The sequence below is a fragment of the Nelusetta ayraudi genome, unplaced genomic scaffold (genome assembly GCF_046127955.1).
Source record: "Nelusetta ayraudi isolate G7.1 ecotype Tasmania unplaced genomic scaffold, CSIRO-AGI_Nayr_v1 ptg000011l, whole genome shotgun sequence".
NCBI classification, from domain to species: Eukaryota; Metazoa; Chordata; class Actinopteri; order Tetraodontiformes; family Monacanthidae; genus Nelusetta; species Nelusetta ayraudi.
The window spans coordinates 4,376,016-4,400,856 of NW_027466061.1; the positions used below are offsets into that span (position 1 = coordinate 4,376,016).

The following is a 24,841-nucleotide window of genomic DNA, read 5'->3' on the forward strand; positions in this document are numbered from 1 at the left end:
GGGAGGTGATGTGAGGAGCATGTACACACGCCAGGGATCCTCATATTTTATCCAGAGGAGCGCATGGATCCGAGCTCAGGCACACTGGCCGCCGCTGTCCTGGATGCTGCACGGATCAGGACGCAGCCGCATCCCTCCCACTGATCAGATCAGCTCCAAGGCCAATAGCCTACGACGGTCGCCGCCTTAACTCGGCACACTCCCCTGGTACCGCATCGAGCTTGTCGTTCGGTCGGCGTACAGTAGCCGGTGTGTAGACAATCCGAAGGGAGATGGAGCGGTGGAAAGGCAGAGTGGCCCTGGTGACCGGAGCCTCCGTGGGGATTGGAGCGGCTGTAGCCCGGGCACTGGTCCAACAGGGCATGAGAGTCGTCGGCTGTGCCAGGAGCGTCGACAAAATAGAGGTGAGCATTTTAATTTGAGATCATTAACATCAGAGAAATTGGATGTCTGTTTGGTTTTTTTTAAAAGAAGAAAAAAAGGGTTCGGCTAGCTCGGTGAGAGCAACAACAAACTAGCTGACTGGCGTGAAGGGCTAGCTAACGTTAGCTTCACAACTTCAGCTAAAAGCTTTAGCCCTTTAGCCAAATGTGGACAGTGAAACGTGACAAACTGGGTGTGTGCTGACCGTTTGAATGCAAAAGTCAGGCTCAATGTTCTATAACCAGTTCCTTTCAAGATGCTGACACATTCCTAGCGGCAGAGAACATTCACGGGTACGTTTTAAATCACAGTCCGAGCGGTGGCACTCTGAGAAGTGTACACCAGCTAGTCTCCGTTTGCCATGGAATTTCAATATGATTTACATGGATGGTGTTGTTATCATTATGCCCGTGCGTGGCTTAACCTCCCCTGAGAACGGACGTACGGTACAGTAACCCCGGTTAAGAAGTGGAAAGGGGATTCTCTTACAGCCGCCCGGCATCACTCCGCGTAACCCACCGCTGTATCCCTAATCTGTGATAATCTCTGTTATTAATCTTTTCTTTTGTCCGGCCATCTCCAGTGAGGTCAGAGTTAGCAGCAGCAGCAGTCCAACGTTTAACATTCCAGCGAGGGGCTCAATATGTTTGAGCGGGGCCAGTGGGTCACCCCGTTATCCTTCACCTCCTGACAGTGTTGAAAGATCTGCAGACACAGTCAGGTTACTCAATGACACTCAGCCTACTTTAAAATATAAAATGTTTTTCCTTTACACTGCAGACTTTATACTTATTGACCGTCAAGGCTCTGCCTTCATTTTCCTAATAATGGCAAATAGATTGAAGGTCCATACATAACCAGGAAAGCTCATTGACTGCATCAAATATTGCCAACCGCAACTCCAACAACCCTCCGCTGCACGTACACTAGATCACATTTTACCACAGTTTTGAGACTTGCAATAGAGCTCGTGAGTATTTGTTCAGCGCAAAGCACGTTAACAACACGCTGCCAGCACGCTCAGCTGCGGCAGAGAACCACCCAAGATTGATGGCAGGGCGTCTCGGGAGATGGCGGCGCCCAGTGAAATGCTCCTTGTGTGATATCTCCGGTATCGAGCGGAAGGCGGCACACCTCGTCCAGGGCAGGTGTCAGCCGCCCTTCCCCTGCTGACGCTTGCCTAACCTTAGGCCAGCGCACCTCGCTTATCTGGTCAGCCAATTATTAAGCCTCCGTCTCCTCGCCTTGCACCGCACTAATGGCCTGCTACACCTGCGCACAGAATCCTTGCAGACAGACAAGAGAAGGAAGGGAATGTTTTACATATCTGGGTTAGTTGTATGGTTGTATTCATTCAGTTGGCGTATTATACTTCCTTTGGGGAGTAATGACACTGCTTGACACTGCTCTGTCAGGGAGCAGTGTCCCTGTCAGGCTTTTTGTACCAGCTTGGCGTGAGGCTAAGCTAGATTAGTCCCTCTTTCGCAGGCTGTGCCTGGAGTTGCACCTCGTTCCGCCACTGCCCCGCTGTTTGAGCCCTTTTTATTGGCGCAGAGCTTGGACCGCTGGAGCAGCACCGCTTTGAGGAATTCCACTCGTGACGGTCGTTGCGAAAGCGCAAAACTCCGGCGGGGTTGCGAGTTTAACCTTAAAGTTTAGCTCTATTTGCAGAAAAGGAATTCTTGTCCAGTGAGTCAGATTGTTTTGTTTTTGTGTTGTTTTGTTTTTTGTTTTCTCTCTCTCTCACTCTCTCTCTCTCTTTCACATGCCAGTCTGCCCTCCGCCTTGGCTGCACACGGACACCCAAGCCCGTGCATGCGCTCGGCGAGTGTGAGTTTTGCAATAGATAACGTTCCATTCATAGTCAGGTCACATGGCCCATTCCTTTCAATGGTTAACTGCAGGGCCCTGTTTAAGCCCCCCCTGCACCGCCCTGTCTGCTGTATGCAATGCCGCAACAAGGCCGTAGCATTGAGAACCCTCGTAGTATTTCTTTTCTTTACGTAACGCGAGCGTCAGTCAGTGTTGGGTGGGCGAGTGCGTCACAGTGGGGGCAACGTCAGCCGGGGTTCCAAAACGAGTCGCCGGGACGCTTGAAAATCAAAGCTGAGCTTCGGGCCGGCCGGAGGGCCGCGCCGCTGCCTCGCTGCCTTCCTGCGACAGATTTAGTCACTCGCACAAAACCTTGGAGAGTTGTCTGTGCGAACCCGTGGGACAAAGCCAGTATTGTGCTGCCGAAACCGGGTTCTCTCGCTGTAGATGTGCCAAACCTGGCATAATGGGGGTGGGTGGGGGGTGCAAGTGTCCATTACCAAGTGATTGTGCTGCACTTCCGTTTTGGTGTTTATTCTGTTACTGTCAGGGGGTGGGGGGGTCGGTGGGGAGTGCAAGAAACCTTTAAGGATGGTTTCTACCAGGCCACAGGTCGCAGTGGCATTGCTTCTTCAAGAAGGGCGAGATGTTTGGCCATGTGGCCCATCCAGAGAGCATGGAGTGGAAAGCTGTGGCCGCTGTCATGGTTTATTGTCAACGGGGCCACGCAGTTGGCCGCGGGGGGGGGGGGGGGGGTAGGCAGAAGGGAGACGTGTGGTCACCATGGGCTCTGTGCAGGAATGGAGGGGACGGAGCCATGTCCTCGTAGCAGCAGCACCACCACCGAAGCCTTCTCATTAACTCTTAGCCAACCCAGTGGGACCGGGCCAAGGCGCTTTCATTTGGATGGATGAGAAATCTCTCAGAGGCGCACGGGGGTGGTTGGGGGGGTCGTCTGAGGCAGAGAAAAGATTGGAAAGTGGCCCCCACACGGCAGACGGTCCAGTCCAAGAGTGCCGACAAATCAGAATCCATCAAGCGCTTCATTTTCTTGTTAAAATCCAGAATATTTATGTTTTCAGTCCCAGGTCGGTTGGTGGTTTCTGCTCAGTGGGGGCTTCAGCTTTTCACAGCAACTTTGTGTGTTGAGTTTTGAGCTGCAGATTGCCTCCAGACTGTCCTGTCTTACGGCCACACCTCAGCCCTTTGAGTGTGTACAAAGAACACTTCTATCTCGCTGAATACACAGGAAGAAAACTGGTTTGGTCTGGAGACAAACTCTCAGTCAAATGTAACCTCGACGCCCAGCTTACCATTAAAAAGAATTTACGTCCCTGCTTTCCTGCGACTTATGCTGAGGCACGGTGAATTCACGTTTATGGGAGAATGAGCTCCAGCTGCTTATTCCCGCAAAAAAACCTCAGGACTAAAATGAAATGACTTTTTTTTCTTACTTTCAGCTGGAAAACACCGCCTCCAAATAAGTTTCTGTGAAAGAAAAAATATTTAGTGTGTGCTTACCAAACGGGTATAACAGCCTGTATGTGTGTGTGTGTTTTTAAAAACATGTTTCACGTTATCTGCCACTGCAAGGTCAAGGCTGTCAGAGATTGGTGTCACTGGTGCTGCAGGGAGGGGTCGGTTGCCACATAATCAATCACGCTGAATGTTGGACCACGCCCTTAACGATGGCCAGTCGCTGCAGACGGTTGTGTGCTGTTTGCTAGATTACATGTCAAAGTGGGGAATTAAAAAAAAATAAAGTGATGTTTTGGTGTTTCATCTTTCGCTCCCTCCAGCAGAGAAGCCAGCAAATCCTTTGATCAGAGCGCACGCAGCAAACATTTATTGGTAGGTTTTCATCGGAACTTTGCTTTTTGCTTTTGCGCGTCTGTCTTCTGTCTTTCATGTGAGGCGATCGGATCGCAGCAGACTTGTTGTGGAGATGTGCTCGACCAATAAATGCTCGCTGTCTTGCCTTCAGGCACCACCTCAGCAATGAAACGCTTTCTCACAGCAGATCTCACCGTCCCTCCCTCCGCTGCAAGTGGCTGCGTTGGTTTCCACCGGGGCTGAGTACACGCTGAGCATCTGCTTTTATTTTTTAACAGCGAAATCGGTTTGTGCTCCCAGTCATTTTAAAAGCAATAAGATGAAAAGGGGGAACTTTCCTGAATGCTTTGGGGCTGTTTGGGGCATCTGTTGAGATTTAAAGCCGGGCCTGCGACTCGTAGATCAGCAGAATCTCCAGGGCATAATTGCTGTTTTTATTGCTAAACAGATTTGCGTCTAATCTGTGTGAATTTGTTGCGGTTGGCAGTGAAGAATTAAATTCTGTGGGTCAAAAACAAAACTCCAAGCTTTCGCTCCAGTCACGGATTCCTCTACGTCGTCCTCTCTTATAAAACCCTGGAAACACAGTTCAAGTTTTTTGTTGTTGTTTTTTGTTAGAAGACCAACTAGTGGTCTTCAGGGAGCTCATCTCAACTCAGCTCCTGATTGGCTGCCTGCTTTCGCTGCTCCGCAGTCCGCACACAGACTTGGTCTTCGTCTGCCTGAATGTGGGTGTCTTTCTTGCTTTGTTTTTTTTTTTTTAATACATATCCAGGCGTGAGTGCAGGAGCAGCAGTTGTGCAAAACAAAACTTTCATGCAGGCTCAAATCAAGGCTTTTGTAAAGCATCTTGTATTCAGACGACAGCCTCATTGTTTGCAGGCATGTAGGAAAATGTGGGTTTGTTTTTGTTGCAGCACTTCTTCTGTGTGTCTGCTGCCCCACTGCGACTGGAGATGAGAGCCATGGTGGTACCAGTCATTTTATATTGGAGTGCCACTGGTCCAGGGTGTCCAGTTGGGAGAGGCTCCAGCAGAACCCCACAACCCTGAGTGCAGGAGGAAGCGGGTATAGAAGATGGGTGGATAGTAGATTAGATATTAGAGTGCAGTCAACAGTAGTAATTCAACATCAGTCCATGCATATGACTTCCTCTTGGCTTCTGATTGGCCAGTGCGTCCTTATGCTGTTTTAAAGCTGCAGTACTGCGACTTGCTTTTCGTGCTTAACGTCGACTGACAGCCTGCTGCGTATTCTGTTGCATGCAGGAGATGTTGGTGTTTATGAGGATTTTGAAAGGCTAATAAAGCATCCATCCATCCATCCATCCATCCATCCATCCATCCATTTTCAATACCCGCTTCTTCCTGCACTCAGGGTTGCAGGGGTCTGTCCCAGCTGTCACAGGCCGAAGGCAGGGTGACACGCTGGACAAGTCGCCAGTTCATCACAGCGCCACGTAGAGACAAACAGCAATTTGCTCTAACACACTCACACACACACACACACACTCACACACCTACGGTCAATTTAGAGTTTCCAGTTCACCTCACATGCATGTTTTTGGAGTGTGGGAGGAAGCTGGAGAACCCGGAGAGAACCCACGCAGACACAGGGAGAACCCGGAGAGAACCCATGCAGACACAGGGAGAACCTGGAGAGAACCCATGCAGACACAGGGAGAACATGCAAATTCCACACAGAAAGGTCCCACTCCTGGAATCTAACCTCCAACCTTCTTGCTGTGAGGTGGCAGCGCTAACCACTGCGCCACCGTGTCGATATATGCTAATTATCAAAAGTTAAAAAATGCATTAAATAAACTGGTAAAACATCAATCCATCCATTTCACGAGTAAAACAAAGGTCACACTTTTCTTTTCTACAAGGTTTATGTCTGCAGTCTGCATTTATTCCAATGTCCAGCTTCTGCCTGGTCGGCTGAAGGCCTTGATGCTCATCCTCAGACGGTGAGGATCAAGCGTCTGACCGCACATCTGAAGCAGACACACTCACCGCCAGCTCCTCGCCTTCTCATCGTAGACTTGAGCGGCTGTTGCAAACCTTCCAATGATCAAACGCCAAACGCCGCCGCCCGTGCACGTCCCGTCCTCGTGATTCAAATCGTACCTTTTTCGCTGAATCAGCGCTGGCCAGTCTTCGGTGAGCTGCCGAAGCGCACCTGCACTGTTGCAACTTTGTGTCCCGCGTCGTTTTTTTTCTCCCGAGCTCATGGACTCAGCGCCCCGCGGCCTTTTGTCTTCGCCAGCGAGAACAGCTTTTCCACTGACTACAGGGTTTTTTTTTCCACTTGAGCTGCAAAGCTGAGGACGAACCAGCAGACTAATAATCTCTCACGTTTCCATGGTTTCTGCCCCCATCCTACAGAGGCGCAGGACTCTCACCAGCACATGTCATCGCTGCATCTTGTTTTTTCATGAATGAATCCTATTTGTGAAGCAGTCCAGACTGTATGGAGGATGCTAGGCAGATTGTTATGAAATAAGAGCTTCAGATCAGGCCATTACTTGATTTGCGTCGTCCCTCAGACCGGCCTCAGCTGAACTGTGAGCCTAAAAAAGGTTTTGTTTTCAGATTTGAGGCCTTAATGCTCCTTTTTTTTTTGCTTGAAATTTGTTTTTAATAAAACTGTTCTCCTTTGTGCCTCAGAATCAATGACATCATTGTTCATTAATGACTGACTGTCCTGAGAGGAGGACAAACTAAATCTCTCACATTCGTAGTCCAACCTTTGTCTCAGCAGTCTTCCATTGAAAGCTTCTTTTTAGAAACAAATACTTCAGAACATTTTCAACATTTCCATCAGCTCGACGTCCACAGATTTAAAGCTGCTCTTGATGTTTTTGCTGGCATCTCATTTTGATTGTGCAAAGCTTTTTGGATGTGATTTAGTGTGTCACTAATAAAAGTGTGACCCCCTTTTTTTAAGTACTTATTTGTTTTTAACTCCAGTTGATTCTGACCTCCTTGTTTTCACTTATTGTATTCCAATCTGCATTTGATTTATTTGTTTGTATTTTTTAACTGCTACTCTTCTGAAGGCACCGCGAGTGACAATAACACCATTCCTTTTTTAAAATTACCTAAATATGCAAAATCACTGTAGTCTGGCACACTTATTATTCTGATGGGTCTTGACAGCTCAATGACCCGTGCGCGCCGTCCTCTCCTGCTCTGCCGCTGTGCTGCTGTCTCCTCCTGGCTTATCATCCTGCGAGGTGCTCTGGTGCAGCGGCGGCGCCGACGGACCCGCAGCTGAAGGTGGGTGGGGTTCTTCCCGCTCTGCCCGGTCCTGTCAGACACTCTCTGGAAAGCCTTACGAGATTGCGAGTGCATGTTTGCATGAGGAGGCCCAGTGGGTGACAAAGGGTGAAGGCATCTCGTTAAGCGCAGGATGGGGAGCAAGCCTGCACTTGCAGAGAGAGAGAGAGAGAGAGAGAGAGAGAGAGAGAGAGAGAGAGAGAGAGAGAGAGAGAGAGAGAGAGAGAGAGAGAGAGAGAGAGAGAGAGAGAGAGAGAGAGAGAGAGAGAGAGAGAGAGAGAGAGAGAGAGAGAGAGAGAGAGAATGCAAATTGGGTTCTGGTTTTTGTTGCTTTTCTTTTTGCCTCAACAGCAGGCAAATTGGATTTGTGACCAGGAGTTTGTTTGAAGTTGGAAACCATTTCAGCATGGCTGAATAGACCCCCACATCGGTCTCGGCCTTTGCTGAAAGGTTTGTCTTTTCCTGAGCGGCGTCGGGTCAACAGCGTCGCTACGAGGCTCCGCCGCGTCTGTTTGCGTGGTGGAGTCCAGGCTCCGGTTCTTGCCAGGACGAAACGACTCCTCCCCCCCGTCTGTCTGTCTGTCTGTCTGTCTGTCCTGCAGTCCTGCTGCAGTGGCAGGGCAGAGTAGACGGCATCAGATTCAGGACTAACTAGTCCTGACATGATCAGTGGCGGGCCATGCATTTCACGTGTCGGCCGTCACTGTCAGATTTAGTCCACCCTAAATGATTACACCTCTTAATATTCTCAATATGACACCGCTGCTCGAGAATCCATCCAGACTAGTGGAACATCACTTGGCCTCCAGAGCATTAGCATTACACTTAGTAACTAAGGCCACTGATACTATTAAGACTTACGAATAAAGGGCAATTTTAGGAGATTCCTCAACAAAGTTTTAGTAAGTCCACCAAAACTGCACTGTGTGAACTTTAACACTTGTCTAATGAACTGAGCGTTGTTGCCAATTCGTATGAGAGACCAACGAGACGATGACGAAGAAACTGCTGTGCTATTAGTTATTAAACAATGTTTAACAACATGTTGCCGCAGCTGCTGCACCATTGTACCCCATTGTTTTCATTATAAATTGCATGTGATTCGGCAACTAAATCTTTACATTCTCCTTCAAACATCATGGGTATGTTGTGTTAGTGAACGGATCTCTGGGTTGAGTCCAGTTTTAGCGTCTCTCTGGGCTTATCCAGTCACAGGACGCATGCGTGTGAAGTTCAGCGTAAGGTAGCTAGCTGGCCTTGGCATCGCAGACTCGAGATCTGATTGGCTCGCAACTACCGTCTCATAAAACACTGGAAGCGGCACAACCAAGTTGATATTATGCGATGTGAAAAGAACAGACTATGGAGAATAGCTTTATTGTCGTACAGTATGCTATTTACGGTGAATCTTACTTTCTCAGTGTGTGCAGGCCGGCAGGGAAGGCCTAGCTAGCTAGCCCTGACGGCCCGCCCCTGCACATGATGAGGGAGGAGCGCATGGCACAAGCTGCGTTCACGGGGGAAAAAAACTACCCCCCTCCCCCCCCAGCGTGTTTTCACCACAAATAAAAGAAGTGGAGTGCCGGGTTACGTCACGTGATGTCGCCGTGAGTGCACGGATGGATGGATGAAGGCCGTCCCCTCTGCTGGTTGCTGCAGCATCGCTGCCGCTGCTCACGCTGCTCACGCTGCTCACGCTGCTTCCTTCTTCCTCCGACCGTCGGGTCTCCAGTCGTTTGGTTTGGTTTGATTGAAACTGTGTGACTTCATACAGTTTTTGCAGCGGAGCCACCGCAGATCCCAGGTTATCAAGGGGATGCGTGACGAGACGAGACGACCCAGTTCTAACCACATGTTTTAGACCGGAGCACAGCGCTGAGGTCTCCGGGGCCTTAAAATGATTATTTACTTCTTCATCGACAAGACGTGCTGTAATCCATTTATTTGCTGAGTCATGTTCTTGGCTAACTGCTTGCTTATTCCTGCTAAAGTAAACAGACCCCTACAAAGAGACATTTTTCAACACATTCAATCTGCTGTAATAATGTGTTGTCCCCGACAGTTTGCAGTAAATCACATTAGCGGTATCCAAAATGAGCCAGTGGGACCCCAAAGGGGTCCTCTTGCAGTGATTAAGGGGTCACAACCGGCAATCGGGAGAGAGACCGTTTTGATTTCAGTGCTTTCAACAAGGGCGCGTCATGCTACTGTTCTAGTCAGAAAGTCAGCCGTGTTTTACTTCTGTCTATCTCTTTTAAAACACTGCCTTCCTCAAAAGCCTTGATAGGAGTTGCCACAAAAAGTCCCAGGCTGTTAATGAGTACATGGACCCAGCAAAGAACCCAGGACCTTTTTTTTTTTATCTCCATTCCTTGATGAGACTATTCTGAGAGAAGGGTTGTAAAGCCGCCCTGTTCAACCTTTAGACCTTCTGGTGGCAGCCTGTCTCTCTGTGCGCGTGCGTGCCTGTCTAAAGACGCAGCCATCCCTTCTTCCCCGCTGCAATCCTATTTTACAGCCCGCTGTCACCTTTGACCCCCAACCACCCTGTGTCTTAATTGTCAGCTAAACGTCAAATGAGGCAGTTTCTGTGTTGCACATTGTGAGATCAGGCGATGAGCTCATGACGGTGCTGACATGGTGTTTTAGTGTTATCTTAAACTGAAGGGTCCGACCGTGCGTCAGAAATGTCGCCGCTTTTGTGCTGTGTGGAAACTCGACACAAATCTGGTTTCACTCATCTGGCTTCATCTTTAGTCCAAAAGAAATTACAGCAGCAGATCGGTTGCACAGTTAGTTTGCTGGACTGCTTTTATACAGATTTTATTTTGAAAAAAAGTGACATCTGAACATTGACAACAGCTTTGATTTCACTCTGTTCTGTCTGGGGTACCTCCTAGCCCCCCTCCTCCCTCCTGGTTCGTTCTTTTTTTCCTTCGATGGCCGGACACAGCACAGCAGTAATGAGGACGAAAATGTTCAATGACAGGCAAAATTGTTTTTGTGTGTCGTCGGTATTTAAGGGACGGGGCAGAGAGGATTAGGGGCGGAGCTACCGGCAGAATTTTGGGGCAGCGTCACATCTTTTGATTTCTTTTTTTTTTAAACCGCCTTGCAGTCTTTTATTACAAAAACATTTTTCCAGAGCACCGAGGCACAGAGAGTCTCCAACACAACGCCTTCGTCTGGGGGACCTTCAGAGTCGGCCGGAGACAAATCTAATTTCTGAGTGCTCACGGTGGCTACTTGGAGCCATTGATCTGTCTCACCGCTCGCAGTCCGTCTGCCTCTCTGCTACTTAAGACACTTTATTTTTATCTGCCCCCCCCGCCCCCTCACTCCAGCCACTTGTTTTGCTGGGTCCATTTACGCCCCGAGTTCCACGTGAGTGAGTAAATAATTGATTAACGCAGCGTGTGACAATGCTGTCCATTACATTGTGGCCCTTATATAACAGCCCCCCGCCCCACAGCAGAGGTTGCACACTCCAGTGTGCAACCTCTGCAGCCATGTGCACACGTCCAAGAGTACAGCGCCAGTCTGCTAACGGCCGTTTCTGTGACGTCCGCAGGCTTTATGGCCCATCATTGCCGTATTTGTTTTCTCCTCTCTGCGTCACTCATATCAACACTTTCTGGGGAAAATGGCAACTGGTCCAAATGCTCCATTTCTTCCCCAAAGAAGAAAATGGCGCTGAAGCATTTGATGAAATAAGCTACGCGGTAGAAATGTCGATTTAATTTAAAAAAAAAATATATGTATATATATATATTTATATATTATTGTAACAAGGTAAAAATGAAAGACAGAACTGCAATCAAAAGAAATAAATGAAGAACCACATTAGTTGGCTCTGTTCGGAGGGGTTGACCTCGTTGCACTTTGCCCTCAAACATGCCTCAAAGAAACAATGAGGTTTGTTTGTTTGTCGCACAGTGACCTCAGTTTGTGGAGGTGTTTGATGAACCGTGTTTGATTTGCAGGTGTCCAGTTCTTCCAAACGACCTCGTGCACGGTGAGACAGGAGTGTTGTAGGCAGCACAGGCGTGGCCACAATACAAACACACACACAGATTCGCCTGCCCGACACTTCCTGCCGTAGAGTGGCCTCCATCACGTCTGTTTGCCCTGCTGCTCCCACGTCTGCAACCCAACCTGTTCGCTGCCTCTCCGACAAAAGACTGTCACGGTCTCCACTTAGCCTTCTTTCTAAATAATAAATAGCTTCTCCACTGGTTTGTCTGCCCCCCTTCAATCATACCTCAGGGATTCTTTCAGGTGTGATGTGAAAAAAACAAAACCCTGCTTGGTCCAGGATTAAACAAAGTTAAATGTAGTGACTCACCTTATGCCAACACATGGAGAGGTTCTGCGCTGAACAAACAACATTGTTTTCTGTGTTTTTACAGCTGTTTGAAATGCTGCTTTTGCCCTGATGTTTGTTTGTGTTTCTGTAGCGTGATCCAACCAAAGCTGCTTGACAAGTGCAGCTAGTTTTTCTATTGGAGCGTCTGTCTGCACTTGATGATATGATGTAGTTGTAATGACTCGATTCTGTATTTACTGGCACAAGACCGCTGCTGCCCTCTAGGATACCTCCCTATAATTGCATGTCATCAGTTCAAATCAACTCTCTCGTCATTGGTGATGCTGCTCCCACCCACACAAGACTTGTCTAAATCACACCTTAAAGCAAGTCATCTGCAGCTTACCTCTGTTTGTTCTCTCCTTTGTTTTCATAACTTGATTGTATTGTGGTAAAAAATGGTAGCTCTGGATTTAGGTTCCTGGAGTTCCAGGCCCCACCCCCGTGTCTCAATTATCAACCAGGATAGCAAAGGTAGCATTTTTTTTGTACCTCTTATAACTACACAAAACTCTGTATTAATCAAATGTGCAGATGGCAAACCCACACATATCAGTCAGTAATTGTTGCTGATAAAACTCACATGCCTGAAACTACCCAAGCTAATCACATCCTTCTCCTCTTTATACTCCCGTTGGTCAGTTTTCTCATCAGTTCTGCCATCCTGTTCAAGCACGCTTGCCCGTGCACACCACTGCAGAGTGCAGCACAGTAGGTAGCGATATACCTGCAACAGGAGGAGAGCAGCTGTACCACTTGCTGAGTGTCTCTGCAGTGGCATGGGACACGTTGGTGCACAGCGGTGTCCTCTTGATTACGATGCATGTTGTTTCTCTCTTGGGAAATGCCAAACATTAGCATCTGATTTGCCTTCAGACTTCAGTTTGATACACAAACCTTAGAGCACCTTTTCAAGTGGACCTGTGCACAGATTGTAAACTGTGCACAGGACACTCACTTCAATCGAATGAAGTGCAGGTGTCCAGTTCTTCCAAACGAAGAGTTTCGGTGGAAACTCCCCGAAACTCTGCAGTTTCTTCTTTTTAACTATGCCCATTGAAAACTTAATAACGTAGACATTCTTTCCAAGGTAATGGCAAACCGGGCAAAAACAAGGAACTTCTCATCAATCAATGCAAAGACCTACTGAAGAAAGGACCCAAAGATTTTACACATTTACTTTTGTCAAAGTCCGTTATCCGTTAAAGTATTGAACCATATGACGTCTATATGTCAGCATGCGAACACCACCTCCCCCCGAGAAGAGCCTTTGTATACTCTATCACGCTCCTAGCAGCAGATTCAGTACCTTGGAGAGTGCCGGATTCCTCTGACTTTGGGGTGGTTTGGGTCAGTTGGCCGCCGTCCACTCAACAAAATGACAGAGACCACCGCCACAGCCATTCATGCAATGGCTTGATATTATGACTACAACGAGGCTAATTAGTTTCTTTTCCCAATGCTTTTTAAATGTTTTATTTTGTAATTGTTGTAGCTGAAAATGTCTTGGTTGTTTTTGCTGCACCTGTCAGTTAAGCCCAGTGATGCACAGCATTGCACCGCCTCGCCCTCTGCCACTGGCCCCACCCTCACCACTGCGCTTCCCTCGAGCCCGACTGGCACCGCCAGCAAGAAGTCCGATGAGTGATGCAACCTTGTCTGCCTTCCTCACCCAGGGCTGCAGCAGGCAGCTGACTGTGTTTGATTGATGCTTGCTCAGCCTGTCCTCAAGAAAGTAGATACATTATCTGTGCAAAACCTTTGTGTTTGTTATCTGCGTCCTCGTGTTGCAAGCTGCTAGAAAATAGGATTCCACTAAACACGCTGTGTGACAGACGCACTGTGCTGCTGTGAGTGATGTTCCAGACTCTGTCTAAATGGGTACCGCCATCCTCAAGGGTGGATCTCTTAATTAGAAAGCCGTTGCATATTAATTATTTCTGGCTGCTGCTTCACACCGATTGCATTCGTGAACTTTATTATCCCAGTGTTGCCTGTATTTAGTGAGAAACTTGGACCTCCATGGTGCTGTATGGATGAGAAATGATGATAAATATAAGTACCCTGGTTTATGATGACATGTTTATTTTTTATAGCAAAAACCGTGGCAGTTTGTGAAGGCGGGAATGAGACGCTGTGGCTTATTGCCATTGTGCTGCACTGTCACATGGCTGAAAGGATAAAGCCAAAACTCGTTTTGCTGCTGTGTCACTTGACTGAGGCTTATTCTGGTAGTGGACTTTCCTCAGTATCCAGGTTAAGGTGTTAAGACGTGCTCCATTCTCCAGGTAGCCAACTCCGCTTTCTCATCAGGGTTTATTCTGGTTATATTGGGCCTTGATGCTACCATCATTTACAAACAAAAAAAAGTCATTTGCACAGTCAGTGTGTCATCCCCGCTATGGCGTCTACACCCTCCCATAATGTGTGATGCATTTGTCCTCCTCCGCCTCTGCAAACCCACGCGCTCACGCTGGGTCTGGCTCTCTGTTTTCCAGAAGCTGGCAGCGGAATGTCAGAGCGCCGGCTACGTCGGCACGCTGATCCCTTACAAGTGTGACCTGTGCAACGAGGAGGAGATCCTGTCCATGTTCTCGGCCATCAAGACGCTGCACAAGGGCGTGGACGTGTGCATCAACAACGCCGGGCTGGCCCACAACGAGCCCTTGCTCAGCGGCAAGACGGAGGGCTGGAGGAACATGATCGACGTAGGCGGACCACACACGGAAAGACACCAGTGTTAGCACAAAGCGGGAAGAGTCAAAATATGTGTGTGTGTGTGTGTGTGTGTGTATATGTATATACTGTATATACATATATATGTGTATATACATATATATGTATATATACAGTATATGTATATACACACACATATATCTACATATATGTATGTGTATATATATATATTTATATGTATGTATATAAATATACACACATTCATATGTATGTGTATATATCTGTGTGAGTAGAGATATATCTATGTATATATGTGTGTGTACACACATATATACACATATACATATATATACAGTATAAATAGATAGATAGATGCATATACTATACATATATATATATATATATTCATACATATATATGTGCTAGAGGATGCTGTTTAGAGGATGAGAGCCAGAGCCTGTGTGTGTGTGGATGCACGAGGTGTGTGTGTCTGCTTGCACATTCACAGGCTCTGCTGCTAGAGACCCATGAATGAAAGCGCTTCTTCATCTTTGGGACTTTCTAATTCATTGAGCTGTTGACCACCATCCCCTTCCCCAGACATTAGCGTTCGCAGCGTTCACCCATCTGTTGTCATGGCGGCCCGTGTACATGTGCACAGTGGCATATTTTTAGCCTGTGTTTAATCTGTGCGCTGACCTTGTTTGGTCACCCCCACCCCCCCACTACCCTCACCCTCCTACTGCCCGCCCACCTCCATCCCGCCTCCACGCTGGCTTTAACCTGCCTGTCTGTCAGTGTCACAGCGGGAGCAGCTTAGAGGCCTCAAGCTGGCCGGGATCAGCAGGTTCAGATGGTCCAACACAGTGACCCAGAGATCGACAGTCAGATGAGCAGATCACGACGACTCAGCACATGGCATGCTTCACTTCGCCCCCCTGGCGCAACGATAGTGTCACAGGCTGGTGTCGTCACTGTGCTCTGCTGCTTCAGGTGGTATTCACACCAGCCTGTTTCAGTCCAGGTTCAGCTCAGCCCTCCAGTGTTAAAGCCACTGTCGTGGTTCATTTGGCTCAGTTTGGGCAGTTTTGCTGCCATGCTAGATTTTTAAACTAAGCAAGTAAATACATTCAGTCAAACCCTGTGGTTGGGGTTTTTACACCTTATCTCTGTGCCAGGTCAAGACTTTTGCTGATATATAACAGACATTGAGAACAAATAAGTCAAAATGGAATCCTGTCATCATCAGTTAGAAAAACAATTGATGAAGTCAGATCAGCTTGTTGGCTGATTGGTCTCTTGGTCATTTCTGCTTCCTCTGGTCGTGGTCATTCATTGGTCCTAAGAATTCCCATCTAATCAGCCCCTTGTCCATTATGTAGACGTGGGAAAAATCTGCTGCTGACAGCCAGGGCGATCGTTACCATTGCAAAGGATTTTTCTCCTGGCTTACCAAACTATCTGACCAATAATTGAACAGCATTTTGTGCACATTTTTTTTTTTACACCAATACCAACCATCTGAAAAATGAAACAATGAAATCAACCAAGGGGCAGACTGTCAGGTCTGGACACTTTGACTAAAAGTTTGATCCACTTGCACTGTTTCTTACATCCAATTTATTGCTGTTACCTTTATGTCATCAACAGACAGAACCATTTAAAAATTGGAATGGCAGTGTATTGCCTATGAATTCATTTTTGATAACAGTAAATGTAAATAGACAATTTAGCGCTTTATTTTAGGAACTTTTAATTAATTAATTGTCTTTTTTCTTTTCTTTCTTTCTTTGTTTTTGCATTGTCCTCTCCCTAACCCCTCTTTCAGGTGAATGTTCTGGCTTTGTCCATTTGCACCCGTGAGGCGTATAAATCAATGAAGGAGAGGAATGTGGATGACGGCCACATCATTAATATTAACAGGTGAGTCATACAAACATTGTGGGGGGACAGATCGAACTGAGAGAACTCGCCTGTTTGATCCACGGTTGTTTTGCCGCCTAAGGCATGAAGGTAATCCGGTTTTGAGTCGCGCCTGACTGCCGTCAAATCTGCATCGATGTGGAAAAGCAATGTGATGCAACAGTAAAACCACCGATGGAAGGAACGCCCACCCTTTCGTGATTTAACTCTCTTGCAAACATAGTCAGTTTTTTACTTTTGTCCTTTTCATGCATACACACCTAGATAACAAAACTCTGAAATCTTTCTGTGCACGTGAGGTCGTCTTCTAACAAAAATAAACCAAACAGATGAAATAAGCTGATTCCTGTGAATTTGTATTCACTAAGTGTATTAACTGTTTAAATCCTCTCCTGTTATTTATTTGCACACTGTACTAGGGGACATTGCAATTCTTATTCATTTTACTTTATTCCTGCACTATTTTTATATTTATTTCAAATATACTTTTTTTTTAATCTTATTACATTTCAATATTCTTAAAACAACAAGTAGGAGTAGCAGCTCAAATTTTGTTGTATGCTCTTTTGCAATGACAGCAAAGGCTTCTGATTGTGATAATGCTTTTCTCGTGCTGTTTTGCAGTATGGGTGGCCACCGAATGGTGCCGAGCACTGATGAGCATTTCTACTGTGCCACCAAATATGCTGTGACTGCGTTGACTGAGGGGATACGGCAAGAGCTGCGGGAAGCAAACACTCACATCAGAGCCACGGTAAGACGGCTGTCGCTGCTGCGGCACCACCACCACCACCACCACCACCACCCCGCTCGCACCAAGCAGCCCTTTAGCTGTTTTGCAGACCCACGTATGAGATAGAAAATCGCCTGCTCAATAGCCCTGCTGGTGTCAAATGGGATTGTGATGCATATGCTAAATGGTTTGCCTCCCCTACAGTGTATTTCTCCTGGAATAGTGGAAACTGAGTTTGCCTTCCGGCACCATAACAGTGATCCAGAGAAAGCGGCTGCAGTGTACGAGAGTATCAAAGTAAGATGGCAAGCAACACACGTAGACACATACAAAACAAAGGCAACACTTTTTTGCGGCTGTGGTGTATGGAAGTTCATTTCTGTTCAGTTCATTATGTCTTTTGTTGAACTATTATATTTTCTCTTTCATATATACATACATACATACATACAGTGTATATATATATATATATATGTGTATATATATATATATATATATATATATATATATATATATATATATATATATATATATATATATATATATATATATATACATAGATCATATATATCAGCTTTGCTACATTATCAGTAACGCATTTTTTCTCCTCTTCTTAGTGTTTGAAAGCGGAAGATATAGCCAGTGCAGTCACATACGTGTTAAGTGCCCCCCCTCACGTCCAGGTAAATCTCTCTGTTGTGTTTGTTTTGAGTCTCTTTCGTGTCGTCCGTGTGTTTGCTCCTCGTTGAACTTCTTCTCTGCACCGCCAGATCGGGGATGTGCAGATGCGGCCGGTCGAGCAGGTGTCATAGCAACAAAAACGGGTTGAAACCTCGGGAGGAGCAGACGGACGGCAGCCATCGCGACTCCTTAGCGACCTCTGCTGGCCACGGGGGGAAAGGTGGGTGGGTTTAAAAATCGAGCAAACCGGAGCTGTGTCGAGGAGGGCTGCAGCCTTTAAGAGGCTGCACGGAGAAAAATGATGGGCACGGACTTTGTAAATCACTATGCTAATACTACTGAACGCAGTGGCCTGGAACTTGTGAATTAGCCGAGCCGCCCAGTCGTCAACTGAGCTGACTCCAAACCACACTAGGAACAAAATAAAGGAAGGGATCGCTGCTGTGAGCGGCCATCTGCTAAAGCACCACTTCAGAGGGAAGAGTCTGCCATTGATTGCACATCTTTTGGTTTTTTGTTTTTTGTTTTTGTTTTGTTTTCTGTTCTGCTTTTGTAGGTCATGTGACATATCTTTAAAAATAAAAAAAGGTTAATGGAAAGGTTAATTGCTGTTTATAAGAATGACCGGGTTTTGTTAAGGATCTCTTAAGAAGCAAATATTTTAACTCATTGTAGGTAGAGGTGGTCTCACAGTTGCTAACCATAAGGAAACGCACCACATTGTATTCACTATAACTAACTGGTTTGTACATCCTGCCAGCTCTACTCATTGTACATGTCCAAATATGACTGCGGTTACTCATTCTTGGGTTTAGGTGCCAGTTCCAAATGCAAAAACAGAAAGGTTAAAGGAGGACAGGTGGGAGGACACAAGTTCCTACGGTCCAGTTGTTCTGCACTTTGGATTCTTTTGAGGAGCCACAGGAAGTGGCGCACCGGCTACATCTGTAGGATAAAATACTAACTTCATGCAATGTAAACCCTAGAAATGTGTACATTTTCAATTGTTTTCTCCTTAAAATGAATGAATAAAAACTATTGCCCCCACAAAATCCTGACTTTTGTTGTCTTATGTCACAGTGTGTAGACAATCAGACTGCGTCACTGTTAGAGGTAAACATCAGACGATAGTCGTGGACTTTGTGATATGTTTATTACATCTTATATGGCAGTTTGACATGTTATTTTGACCTGTGCTTATAAAACTTGATAACCAAATTTATGATCATTGTATAATTTTTTGTTTCAGAAACTCTTTCATGAAGAAACATACAATGATTGTAACCTCTTCAGTACAGGGCTACCATTCTGGAGCTCATTATTTAAAAATAAAAAGATTTATTACATTTTAATATTTCTATTTATAATTAATAATACATAAGTATAAAATACATTATATTTAAAGACATTATTTTTTTGAATGTACAAAAGATTATGAATGTGCTTTCTGCACAATTAAAGACTCATTCAATTATGTAGTAACAAGATATTTTTGCATAAATGCAAAGGCAAAATAAGATAGAATTGCAATTGGTGACACTAATTTGAGATTAAGTGGAGTCTGCTTTAACGACTCTAAAAAAAATAGTGTTTCAGAATTTTGCCTCTTCAGTAGCTTTTTTGGGTTGATTATGGAAGGTGATGACACTAATGTCCGATTGTCCAAGACCTTTCATCTTTTCATTGTATGCACCTTTCTTCATTTCCTCCAGTGCGTGTGGTGTCACAGACAACTTCAGTTTCTGTAAAGAGGTCAAAATGAGCAATTCTTAAAAACACACAGTGCTGTTCTGTGAAATGAATAAGGAAAGAAAATACTGGTATTTCGAGAAGGAGCAATGTTCTCCTTTCGAAAGTCTTGTTCAGTGGAAGGTGTCACCTGCAAGAGTGAACCAGGAAGGACCCACAGCGTGTGAATGGCACACACAGGAATCCAGACGATGGAGGCCACAGCAACTGCCCAACCGATCCCTTGAGCCCAGGATGGGAAAACGACATTCTCATAATGGGCTGGTTTGAACTGGATAATCACAAACACCAAGATGACCTGCAACAAGAAAACAATTTTAAAGCACTATTATTAGACATCTAAGGTCTGCAATGGAAGGACACCTCATTGTTTTGATATAATGTCTGTATAATGTATAATGTCTGTTGACTTACGAGAATCAGCAGAGGGGAAATAAATTTCCAGCAGAGCCTGAAGGCGATGTTTGGTCTATGTCCAGTCATTTCGTGAAGATGATCTGAAAGTTTGTCCACTCCTGCATGATGAAAAGAACTCAGTGTAAATGTCACTCTTGATTTTCAAGTCAATAGATATGTTTTTATGTTTAGACAATGTCTTTTTTTTTCTTTTGAAGGGACAGATTAGAAGTCACTCAGGATTCTTACCATACAACCAACACACGACTACCACCTCAACAAAGGCCAAGAGTATAACAGATATGATAGCGGTGTAATGGTCCATCAGCTGGAAAACATAGACTCCCGACTGAACAGAAACATTATTTTTAGAGAGACATGTATTTTGGAAAATTACATTGTATTTTGGAAATGGTTCAAAACAACATTCCAGACAAATACAGTGCATACCTGTAAGACACACGGAATTCCAAGGAGAAAAGATATAACGCAAATAAAAAGGACAAATATTTCCTTGCGTTTAAAGATCTTCATCAGATTTACGTTGAATTGATCCATAAGAGTGGTTACCAGGACATCAACCATAGCAAACTAGCAAGGAAGGAAAAAATAGGTTAGAAATTGTCAAGTAATTTGTGATGAATAGCAATGATTTATCAAATGAAGTACCTCACTGTCAACACCAAGGCAGACCATCATGAAGAAGAAAAGCACAGACCACAGCTGAGACACGGGCATGTTGACAAAGGCTTGTGGATAAACAACAAAAACCAATCCTGGACCTAATTACCCATCAACACACAGACAGTGTTAGTTTAACATTTGCAAAGTAAATAGTAAATTACAAGTGCTTCAGATGAGTGAAAAAGTGGCATGTCAGTGGTTTACAGCACTTGTTGTGGTCAAAAGTTGCAACAGTATCATGTCATTAAACAGTAAAGTGCACTGACAGTACCATCTACATGCTGTCCCTTCACGTTAGCCGAGTATAGACATAAGCACTTGACACACTGACCTATTTCTTGATACACAATTATTGTGAACAACATCGGCTAGAATAATAATTTTCTTACCATCCACGGCCAGTTCACTGATAGGAACACTCTGCAGGAAAGACATGTAGCCAATGGCAGAGAAAACAACAAATCCTCCAAAGATACTGGTCAGGGAGTTGACTATAGATATAGTTAGGGCATCTCTGGAGAAAGGAGTTTTTTTTTTTTTTCATTCAAGGCCACAGACAGCAGTATTTGCAAATACAATTTTTACATTTGCTTTGATGATATGTTTTTATTACCTAAGAACGTTGTTGTTAAAGGAGTTGTAGCTGGACATCGCCAAGAATGAACCGTAGCCGATCCCAATAGAGTTAAAGATCTGAGCTGCAGCATTCACCCACACCTGAAATACATGACTGTCCTCATCCACACTGACAACACTGACAACTGATGATACCCATGCTAAATGTGAAATGCCATAATACTGTGGAGGGATGTTTCCCCTCTTCTTTTTTACTCACCTCTACATCCAGCAGTCTGTCCCATTGAGGTATAATGAAGTATTTTATTCCTTCTAACGCGCCGGGGAGCATTGCGTTATTTATCATCAGGGCAATCAGGACAACATATGGGAATGCCACCGTAAAATAAATCACCTGCAAAGAATATAGGAAAAGATTTGGTTTTCAGGTGTAAAGTTTGTTTTTATCAGCTTGCTTGACTCTCTCTCTCTCTTTCTCTCTGATATGTACCTTGCCTTGGGATTTCACCCCCTTGAAGATGCACAGGTAGATGAAAATCCAAGACAAAATCAAAATAAGAACAAGCTGCCACTGGATCTGTCCTGCTTCCTCTATTCCACTCGTCTGGCCCAACATTCTATATCTTCAAGAAGGCAAAACAAAACACAAGACAAAACGTTCCACATCAAAACCATCAACATCTGTACATCTATACATGATGTCCCATTGTTGTTGTTGGTTGTGCAAACAGTTATTCCATTTGTCAATTTGATGCATGGAATTTGTAGTCTGTTTTCATGCTTTCCCCGCACCATTTTAACACCACTTTTCCCTCGTGTTATGAATTGTACCTGAAGAACTCCTGGCTGGCTGTTGTGGAGTCACTTCTGTTGGTCGCATAACTTGTACAGTTTTCTGTGGTCCATGTTTTGTTACATCCATCCCAAGGCAGTGGGTTCTGGAAGGAGTTGAAGAGATAAAATAGGGACCAAGTGATGATGAGGTTGTAGTAGATAGACACGATGAACGACACAGCCACTGATGCAACGCCAACTCCTGAAGGGGGAAAAACACAATGTTGAGACAATATTTTTTTTATGCACATTTGATAATTTGTCACAAAGACACAAGCTTAAGGACAATATTTAATGAACATAAAGTACCTTTAAACAACGGGCAGATAGCAGCCATGGCTTGGACAGGACCTTTCTTTAGGTATTGACCCAAAGTTAACTCCATGTATAACAGAGGCATCCCCAAAAACACCAGCATGATTAAATATGGCACCAGAAATGCACCTGGTAAAAATAATAATGGTAATTTGCATTTTACTCCTTGTTTTTAGGACAATATTGTGAATCAGTCATAAAAGCATATGTGATATTATCGACAATTGTAAAACAAATTCCTTCTGTTTAACAATGGCACAACAGTATGCAATTAAAGAACTTGACGATATGAGAGTTTCTTCATTAACACTATCCTGTGTATGAGATGCCAGCTTTGCTTCTCACCTCCTCCACTTCTGTTGCAAAGATAAGGAAATCTCCAAATATTTCCTACTCCCACAGCATAGCCAATTCCGGCCAGGGTGAACTCGATCTGCTTGCCCCATGTTGGTCTCTTGGTCTCTTCCTCCATGTCTGCTCTCTGATCAACCACTGCCGTCTCCCTTTGCCAAAACTTAGAAGGGACTCTGGAATGCAATAAACTCTGTGTTTTTCCTACCCTTACTGATTACAGCCATGGTTTATGTCATTTATGACAGACAAACATTTTGACAGATGCTAGCAGGTTGATTAGAAGGTAGCAGGAAACAACCATATTTGCTACCACAACTTAATGAGCATTTTGATTAAAATGGTTAACATTGTTAATTTGATTTCTTTATCTACCCAGTTATAATGAGTTTTGAAAGAAGAAAATATTGTTATGGTATTGTTTAGTATTTATTTACTGTCTGAAGTCTTACAGACTGTTAAGGAACTGAGCCCTGTCTCACGTGCTCATAGTTGGTCTTTGTATGCTTTTTATTGTTTCAATTACTAAATAAAATTGCTCAAATCAGGATTTGTGGGATTTAGACCTTGACAGAGTGATCCAAGTGATTAACGACCAATGTCATAAAAGAGTCATAAACAGTAAGAGGCGTGCATGGTATTAACAAAATTAAAGCAAAACATTTTTAAATATATAAATATAATACATGTATATAATAAATAAATGTTGTTATATATAGATTATAGCAGTATTTTGACCTTGTGAATACAACAATATCCTGGTCTGTGCTGCCTTAAACCAGCACAGGAGTCCTCAAAAACCTTGGAGGGCACCATATAACTTGTTTATGAAAGGGCTTTGACTTTTACCACACAAAACCAAAGTTGAGTGTACTTCTCATTAAACACTGTCTTGTTCCTCACCTCAGCAATGGTGTGTAACAAAACTCATCGAAAACCGGTTTCCAAATCAGACCTTGAAACTGTTTAGTTGTGTTGTGTTTCAAGAGATGCAAAGGTACGAGGCTGAGGCAAAAGTGGGGGGATTTCAGTGAGAAGCAATGATGGAAAACAGAGCAGAGCAGAGATGACATATTGTTTCAACAAAATAAGAATTTATTTCAACCAAATACCATCCAACCATTAATGAAGTTCCCTTTGGTCACATTATACTCGACAAGATTGCATGATATCACAGACCATTTCAGATATCCGCTGAGCCAATAAAACAACCTGTATTTTCTACAACTCCAGTTGTACCTTCATTAGTCCAGAATACATCGACAGCTTTACACAATAAGTCATCAGGACAGTGCACTTTTTTAAACTGCTTTTAACCAGTATAATACATCATCTAACTTTTTATGGGGCCATCATATTACTTGAGAAGACAAAAAGATAAGATAAAACCTCTTTGACATCACAGGTGGAAAATTCCTTCTATCACAGCTAAAAATATATATTAATGGCAGTGGGTAAGAAATACCACAAATATATAGCATATAATTAAGAGGTAAACGGTGCAATTAAATATACATTATACTAGTGTATATTTATTTTGACAAGCATAACTATAATATAAAAACTGCTTTTAATTTTGAAGGGATTTTGAAAAAGATTTGACACAGAAGAGTGGATATTAGATGTTCAGATAAATAGTGTAAAATGCTTTGGTCTAATGTTTGAAAAGTGTTGAAACTTCACAACCGGCTGCAGGTTTTATGGTTAAAGTTCTACTGTACACTAAGGATGTGATGATAACACTGAATGACCTGCTGTTGTTGACGCATGCATGTATAGCTTCCCGAAAGTCTGACGGATCAGCATCACAACTTCCGGTAGCTAGCGAGGGCTTCAAAATACTTTAACAAAAATGATTGTTGTTGACGTCGGTTTGCCGCGATGCATACAGTCTTACAAGAACATTTAAACTATTGGTTTAAAATGTTAGAATGATCGGCAGTTTTCAAGTGTTTTAGTACTGACACTAACTATTGTTAGTTTGACAGACATTAGCACTAGCTAGTTACTCTAGTGTACTTACTAGACTACAGCGCAGCACTGCTAGCTAACTCCCGGATTTTCTCTCTCTATGTACCTGATTGTACTGCTAATTATCCTTCTGGGAAACTGTGTGTGTGACTGCCTGTATTGTTGGTTTGCCCCCGGCCCCGTAATGCTGCAATTTTAACCCCCTAAAGGTTTTCTGACCCTCAGCACTTTTAGCTG

At 44.5% G+C, this 24,841-nt stretch overlaps 2 protein-coding genes across 2 annotated transcripts; one reads left to right on the plus strand and one right to left on the minus strand.

The window, feature by feature from the left end:
• Window positions 1-5: 5 nt before the first annotated feature.
• Window positions 6-18,780, plus strand: dhrs11a (dehydrogenase/reductase 11a). The gene is made up of 7 exons (XM_076020173.1): window positions 6-404; window positions 14,214-14,423; window positions 16,220-16,314; window positions 16,939-17,068; window positions 17,252-17,344; window positions 17,665-17,730; window positions 17,818-18,780. Exons 1-7 carry the CDS (start codon window positions 273-275, stop codon window positions 17,857-17,859), a joined length of 768 nt encoding a protein of 255 aa, XP_075876288.1. The 5' UTR covers window positions 6-272; the 3' UTR covers window positions 17,860-18,780.
• Window positions 18,781-18,866: 86 nt separating this feature from the next.
• LOC142884495 (sodium- and chloride-dependent GABA transporter 1-like) lies at window positions 18,867-22,804 on the minus strand. The gene is made up of 13 exons (XM_076020167.1): window positions 22,628-22,804; window positions 22,277-22,411; window positions 21,965-22,169; window positions 21,624-21,756; window positions 21,393-21,527; window positions 21,171-21,274; window positions 20,947-21,071; window positions 20,543-20,655; window positions 20,324-20,464; window positions 20,123-20,222; window positions 19,892-19,992; window positions 19,608-19,775; window positions 18,867-19,470 (listed from the first exon to the last, which is right to left on the minus strand). The coding sequence occupies exons 1-13, from the start codon at window positions 22,752-22,754 to the stop codon at window positions 19,321-19,323; spliced, it is 1,737 nt and encodes a 578-aa protein (XP_075876282.1). The 5' UTR covers window positions 22,755-22,804; the 3' UTR covers window positions 18,867-19,320.
• Between the last annotated feature and the right edge of the window lie 2,037 nt (window positions 22,805-24,841).